At 36.6% G+C, this 8,309-nt stretch overlaps 1 protein-coding gene across 1 annotated transcript; it reads left to right on the forward strand.

Moving 5' to 3' along the window:
• The first annotated feature begins 2,404 nt into the window (after positions 1-2,404).
• On the forward strand, positions 2,405-6,818 carry LOC306885008 (iroquois-class homeodomain protein irx-4-B-like). The gene is made up of 5 exons (XM_079441314.1): positions 2,405-2,873; positions 4,076-4,315; positions 4,471-4,583; positions 4,685-5,004; positions 5,831-6,818. Exons 1-5 carry the CDS (start codon positions 2,829-2,831, stop codon positions 6,439-6,441), a joined length of 1,329 nt encoding a protein of 442 aa, XP_079297440.1. The 5' UTR covers positions 2,405-2,828; the 3' UTR covers positions 6,442-6,818.
• Positions 6,819-8,309: the final 1,491 nt, after the last annotated feature.

An 8,309-nucleotide genomic window follows, 5' to 3' on the forward strand; every position in this document is an offset into this window, starting at 1 on the left:
GACAGAATCAATATTTTTAAGGTTACCAGACAAAACATGTTTTACATCGGTCATTTTACAGTGTCCTTGTTATACAAGTTACATGTATGTTCTCCCTGTGTCAGCGTGGGTTTACTCTGGGTACTCTGGCTTCATTCCACAGCCCAAAGACATGCAGGTTAGATGAATTGAAGATTCTAAATCCCCCCCCCCCCCACCACCACCACCGACTTGTGTGTATAACAGACTTGTGTATAGATTGACTTGTGTATAGATTGTCTTGTGTGTATAACAGACTTGTGTATAGATTGACTTGTGTGTATAACAGACTTGTGTATAGATTGACTTGTGTATAGATTGACTTGTGTGTATAACAGACTTGTGTATAGATTGACTTGTGTGTATAGATTGACTTGTGTATAGATTGTCTTGTGTGTATAACAGACTTGTGTATAGATTGACTTGTGTATAGATTGACTTGTGTGTATAACAGACTTGTGTATAGATTGACTTGTGTGTATAACAGACTTGTGTATAGATTGACTTGTGTATAGATTGTCTTGTGTGTATAACAGACTTGTGTATAGATTGACTTGTGTATAGATTGACTTGTGTGTATAACAGACTTGTGTATAGATTGACTTGTGTATAGATTGTCTTGTGTGTATAACAGACTTGTGTATAGATTGACTTGTGTATAGATTGTCTTGTGTGTATAACAGACTTGTGTATAAATTGACTTGTGTGTATAACAGACTTGTGTATAGATTGACTTGTGTATAGATTGTCTTGTGTGTATAACAGACTTGTGTATAGATTGACTTGTGTATAGATTGTCTTGTGTGTATAACAGACTTGTGTATAAATTGACTTGTGTGTATAACAGACTTGTGTATAGATTGACTTGTGTGTATAACAGACTTGTGTATAGATTGACTTGTGTGTATAACAGACTTGTGTATAGATTGACTTGTGTGTATAACAGACTTGTGTATAGATTGACTTGTGTGTATAACAGACTTGTGTATAGATTGACTTGTGTATAGATTGTCTTGTGTGTATAACAGACTTGTGGATAGATTGACTTGTGTGTGACAGACTTGTGTATAGATTGACTTGTGTGTGTAACAGACTTGTGTATAGATTGACTTGTGTGTATAACTGACTTGTGTATAGATTGACTTGTGTGTATAACAGACTTGTGTATAAATTGACTTGTGTGTATAACAGACTTGTGTATAGATTGACTTGTGTGTATAACAGACTTGTGTATAGATTGACTTGTGTGTGTAACAGACTTGTGTATAGATTGACTTGTGTGTATAACATACTTGTGTATAGATTGACTTGTGTGTATAACAGACTTGTGTATAAATTGACTTGTGTGTATAACAGACTTGTGTATAGATTGACTTGTGTGTATAACAGACTTGTGTATAGATTGACTTGTGTGTATAACAGACTTGTATATAGATTGACTTGTGTATAGATTGACTTGTGTATATAACAGACTTATGTATAGATTGACTTGTGTATATAACATACATGGATTGATTTGTGTGTATAACAGACTTGTGTATGGATTGACTTGTGTGTATAACAGACTTGTGTATAGATTGACTTGTGTATATATTGACTGGTTCTCACCATGAATATAGCCATAGATGCTGGAGTGGCCTTAAGAAGAAAACAAACAAACATGTACTTACTATAGTATTAGCAGTAAATTAGACATAATTACATGCAATAACCCTAAACCAAATCCTAATCCTAAATATGTTGTTTATTACTATTACTCAGTAAGTAAGAACTTAAGAAGGACACTTTAAAATAAACTGTTGTTCTCGTCCTTATATTTCAGTGGAAGTCAATTCTAACTAAAGAACACATCAAATATTGTTTTAAGCAACACAGCTTTGAAATAGAGGACAAAGATTCTCCTCAGTTTTTTTTTTTTCAGATTAACACATTATCTGGTTTTGAGAGTACTCCATTCTGAGACGACTCATGGATCTCTTTGCTATTAAAAATACAAATAATATTACCAAACAGTTCCACATGTCTCACTGCCTTTAATGCCTAAAATTAAGTCTTTAATTTTTTTTTTTTTACATCCACAACAAAAGTTACTGTAATTACCAAGTCTGTTATTGTTTATGTAAGCCATAATTTACACAGCACTATGCTTTGGCCTTCGTGTTTTGATAGATATCGATTTAAAACTGTGATTTTTTTTTTTTCTGTAGCTATAATTCAAGAGATTTTTTCAACCAATTCAATGTTATTTAATGGTACAAAAGTGTTTGATAACTACACAGAAAGGCAATTATGGTAATCGTTTCTGGGCGGTCATCAATCATGTGCGATCGAGCTGTCTGTGCGCTGGAGTCAGATGTGTGATTGGCTGCTGGCGGGCAGGGAAACTGAACACGTCCTCATTAATGTGAGCGAGACCCCGCGGGCTCCTCAAGAGGACACAAGCGCATCGTTTGGCTCTGAAGTCACACAGCAGCTATAGAAAGTGTTCCGCGGTGTGAACAACAACTTTTGGCGTGATTCGCGTTTGTTATCTGGACCTTAAACCTGATGATGTGACGTCAGCGTCATCTGCGTTTAAAACAGCGTGCAACTGAGCCAACATTTGTTATGATTTTTTTAAACTTCAGTTACAGCGCTGCACCACGCTGAATCGGTGTCCTACTGCACTTTTTTGCTATTTGTATTGTTGGTTTGTATAAGAGACCAACTGGAAGAAGAACGGGACGTTTATCTCCAGTTAATGGAAGATTTTGGCGATGAGCTGATGACTCGCAGCGGGACTGTAGCTTCCTCTGGGCTGGACACTCATCATGTCATTTACACAGTTTGGCTATTCATATCCTGCCGCACCACAGGTAACTTTTTTGAACAGATCCACGCTTCACAATGTCAGATGTTAATATGATTAATTGTGAATGGTCTAGCCTAATTAAATGTAATTGAGTGATTCTTCAATTAGGGGAAGTGTTCTGACCTGGTGATTTTAAAGAAATCATGCAATATGTTTTCATAAGTATAGATTACAATAGCTATAAATTGTCATGCTGTCTTTTTAAGTATGCTACTTAAAAAATACCCTTTTCTTACTTTTTAGTGTTGAAAGGTTACACCTTCAAGAACTGATCTGTTGTGGACTTGTCCTTCACTTAGATCTGTTAACTTTACCTTTATAATGAATTTATAATAAAGTGTTAAAATCAGAGAAATGTTATATTTGACCTTCCCTATATGAACTATGTATAATTTTATAATTTATATATTTTTCTTGAATTTTTATTTTATGATTTTTAAAGTGATCACTGTTCCCCTATTGCCATTGCCATCACACCAAACATAAAAATAAAAAAATTAATAAAATCATATTTTTATATATATCTCTTTATGATTAAAATGAGATGTGACATGGAGGCATATTTTTGCCAGTACAGCAGAAAGACAGATTTGAAGATTATACATGTAGCCTAATTCATTCAGAGATTGAAAGATTAAAGATCTTAAAGTAGCTTTAGTAGACATCATCACCAAACTCATCATCAGTAATGTACAGTATTTGACATCTTAATTTATGAACTATATCAAGTTTGTTTTGTTTCTTTGATAATTTTTTAAAATACTTTTAATAAATAAATGATTAAATTCACGGCCAGCTAACATGTTAACTTAGCTAGTCTGAGACATTTGTCAAAAAAGATAAAAATGCCATTACTATGCTAGATCATTACCCTGAATATTGAATTCCACACCATCTCACATTATTCCAAAATTGACTCCAAGGCCATGATCAAACCTTTATTCCATGATTTGTGATAAATGTAATGAAGTCAAAAGTGTCCCTAATTGACAAATCACCCAAATGCAATGTAACATTAACTCTGTAACATCAAACCAAAATATTGTTTGCCGTAAACGTTTTACTTGTAACTAATTTGACTCGTGTAACCGTAAATGGGGATAGCACTGGAGACTCTTTTAACTCATTTTGAGTCAATAATAGTCTAAATGCAGAAACAGCTGTGTTAACGGTTCTGCTAAAGAGTCTTTGTCATTTCTTTGGCAGCTTTTAATGTCTTCAAACGCTCTGAGCACCTGCTACGAGTCTAGTGGTTCACTGCTGGACTCTGGAGTGGCAGCTTCTCCTCAAAACTCACTTTATTGCCCGGTATATGAAAGCAGGCTTGTGGCCTCCAGCCGGCATGACCTGATCCCTACTGCTGTCTATGGCAACTCCTGCTCAAAGAGTCATGGTTATGATACCTGCAGCACTTATGGTTCAGATTCAACCTCATATTATCCACTGGTATGCAATTCATTGGTTTGTTTCAATAAAAATGTATAATATTCCTTAGGGGGTGCATCACCTGCACTGTCCAGAAAGTTTTCCCACTCATTGGTACAGATCATCACTGAGCTCTTTATTTTTTAACTCTTTAATTATTTAACTTTTCATATTAGGGTAAACACAGTGAGAAAGATGGAGTGGCAACAGGACATTCAAGAGTCACCCAAAGCTCTGCATACTACCCTTACGACTACCCAATTGGACCGTACCAGTATGACAGATATGGGTAAGCATTATCACCCCTTTATTGTTATTTTGGTTTGGTTTTCACAATAGCAATTCTGCATCCAACTTTTAATTAAATAGACTACTTGTCATGCTATTTAGGTATGGATCTGTAGATGTGGGCACAAGAAGAAAAAATGCTACCAGAGAGACCACCAGCACACTGAAAGCATGGCTGCAGGAACATAAAAAGAACCCATATCCCACCAAGGGTGAGAAGATCATGCTGGCCATCATCACAAAGATGACCCTTACGCAGGTGTCCACCTGGTTCGCCAACGCACGGCGAAGACTCAAGAAGGAAAACAAGATGACGTGGTCACCGCGCAACAAGACCTCAGATGAGAAAGAGTGTGATGACGACCAAGACGATATGGACGAATCGCAGGGAGAGCCAATAAAAACCGAACAAGTATTCAATGGTTTGTTAAAAGCTTTTTGATGTGACTCTTGGTTTGAATTGCAGATAGGTTATTGTTCATATAGCCCAGGCATCCTCAAATCTGGCCCACTCCTGCAGAGTTTAGCTCTAGCCCTAATCAAACATACCTGAGCATGATAATCAGAGTCTTCAAGATCATAAGAAAATCACAGGTAGGTGAGTTTGATCAGGGTTGGAGCTAAACTCTGCAGCAGATTGGCCCTCCAGGGAAAGATTTGAGGAACCCTGATATAGCCTATAGAGCTACACAGAACTTGAGCAAATTGTTGTTGATTCCACAAATGCCACTTTTGTATTCTCTGTAGTTACAGTTTGACATTTCAGGCCCGTTCACACCAAGAACGATAAGTTTTTTTTAATGCTCTATTATCAACAAATAGCATGCACAAGAACATAGGCCTAACACAAGAACGTTTCACATACAAATCAACACAATGAAGAAGAAAGAAAGAAATAATAACTATAAAGACAACAACTATATTAGCGTCCTCACGAACGCACGATAACGTTCTGTTTTTTTTTTTTTTTTTTTTATAAGCACACTGTCTCGAGCTATTCAAAGTAGAATGAATTCTGATTGGCTGTCAATGTTTTAGTCGTTCACATGCTGGAAAATAAAGTTATGAATGTGATTCCTCGTCGTGTAGTTACTCGTGAACTCCCCGATTCTCAAAAAATATTCTCATCGAGTGCGCGATTATTAAAACTTTATAGTTATAACGTTACCGTCCTTTGTGTGAACGAACTTTTAACGTTATATGGCTTTATACATGTTTTTATACTCTGTTTAAATATTTGTTTCAAAGCTCCAGACAACCATGGAAAGGATGATGCGGATCAACTTCACAGTGATCTGGAAGATTTCGATCTAGTGGAGTCAGATGGCTCAGAGTGCGAATCGAAACCGTCCTTTGTCATGCGCATTCGTTCAGAGACCAGCAAATGTCCAGATAACCATTTTAAAGAGGCTTTTCACGAATCCGTTACCGAGCTCCCGACAGATGTCCATGAATTTAATGAAAACGGTTTAAGACTTACCGCTGAAGACAACCAGACAGCGAAGTTCTACCTTCAACAAGGCCAAAAGACCACTGAGACCAAGCCAAAAATCTGGTCGCTTGCACAGACTGCTACGTCATTAAACCAAGCCGATTACTCATCATGCATGCATAAAGGAACTTCGTGCTCTTCTTCAAAGTGTAACTCAGACTCAGACACAACAAAGAGGAAACAAGAGTCTCCAGTGGCCACTCTTAGAAACTGGGTTGACGGTGTGTTTCACGATCCTTTATTCAGGCACACCGACTTAAACCAAACTTTCAGCAACTCCACAGAGTTATGGACTGAAGGCATTTCCTCGCAGCATAACTACCATGAACATTCAGGACCTATTACTGCTTCTCAACATACTTCATAACTGTGACACTGTTTTTTCTTTCTTTCATACTTTCTGGTTGCACCAAACTGAATAGTTAAGCCATCACAAAGCAACACACTAGGTTTGGAATTTAATCGTACTAATGTCTTAATTATTAGTTTCATTCTGTAAGCTGAAGTCGTATAAGACCTCCTGAAAGTCCAATGAACTTTATATTTAGAGCTTACCAACACAGCAACATAGATTTAGGAAGATTGGCACCTTTTCACTTAAGAAAAAAAAAATCTGGTTCTGTCTGTGTTAAAGAAAGTGATCACTACTGTATAATAGCACGGTACACAGATTTCCTCCATTCTGAAGTCTCAGTTGCTGATCTCACATCTCCAGAAATAAAGTCATTTTGTGGGAAAAACCCCATGTTCGCTGTCCGTGGTGCTGAAATTCTCCCATAAGCACGTTGGCCACTAGGGTTGTTTTATTTGGTTGCAATTATTGTTTGAATGACGTTTTTCCAAGTGTAATCACACAACATGATTTTACATACATTAATTGCTTGAACCCTTCCACACACACTTCCCTTCTTTTAGCCCGGTAGGCCAGTTATAATCACTCAGTCGTGACAAATATAAATACTCAAGGGGTCTTACTGCTAAACTGTTAACTCAATGGTACTCCTAAAGACATAGTCAGTGAAGCGTTGTTTTTCATTAAATGACTGATATGGCAAGCTGTTTTAACATTTATCTCTTAAAACTAACTGGTATCTTATTTTTATGTTGATGATATAATTAGTATTTTTACTAGTGCTTTTATTAGTAGGCTATTAGTTGTATTAGTATTTTTCACTACCAGTAAGTATAATCCAGTAGATGCCATCTTATTGGGACAATAAAGGCCTCCCTACACCTACCCTAACCCTACCTGATACTTTATGTTCGGCAAATGCAGGTTCGAACTCGGCTCGAAAAAGCAGGCACCTTACCATCTACACCACTGAAACTTATGTTGAATGAGCTCTTTTTGCAGTGTTGACTATCACAATCACACGTTGGCATAGTTAGTGTAAATAGCCTTTGCCAACAAGGCAGGCTATTTGCATTTAGTGTAAATAGACACACACTCCTAGGTACCAGAAACAGCTGCAATACATTAGCAGGAAGTGAATAGTTGAAATCTGATCCACAGATCCCCAATTCAAATTGGAATAAATATTAGTGTTCAATGATTAGTTACTAGTGCAACATGAGAAAATATAGCCATTTGATTACTTGCTAGTAATAATAATAATAATAAAAACCTACTAGTAGCAGCAAAAATATATAATAGTTAACATGGCTTGCTATAAAGTCAAAGAAGGAATTGGTGCCATTTAGACCCACCAGAGACATGAGCAAACTCAGCCTGTGCTAACTTTTTTTAAAACCAACTAGGAGGAAAGACAAATTGCGTTTGACGGTCTAATCCTAACCCCTAGTGAGAGAAGTGAAGTAATTTATGATTTAACAAATCCTGAATGAAGTAGACAGATTGGCCCCTCACTCTTTTTATCTTTGATCATTTGAAATCCCCATGGTCCAGATAACTGGCACAGACAATGATGCACTCCATCATTAAATGTATCCAGCAGAATATTTTCTGGAGGGAGTCGATTTATCAAGATAGAATATAGGTATAAAATATGTACAGAAACTCATAAAACATTTGTTTGCATTAATGGCTTATTTGGCATTTTTAAAGAGTGCAATTTCAGCAGAATCAATAAACCATATTCGCGTATATTCCGCATAACTCTAAAATCTCGTTAAAGTTTCGGCTATAGGCTAATTGTGTGTTAATTGGACGCTTGAAGATTGCCTCAAAATATTTATTTTTTGTTCATTCTTTCCAGTTTGAAGCTCGGGATGATG

The sequence above is a fragment of the Barbus barbus genome (assembly GCF_936440315.1).
Source record: "Barbus barbus genome assembly, chromosome: 19".
Lineage (NCBI taxonomy): Eukaryota > Metazoa > Chordata > Actinopteri > Cypriniformes > Cyprinidae > Barbus > Barbus barbus.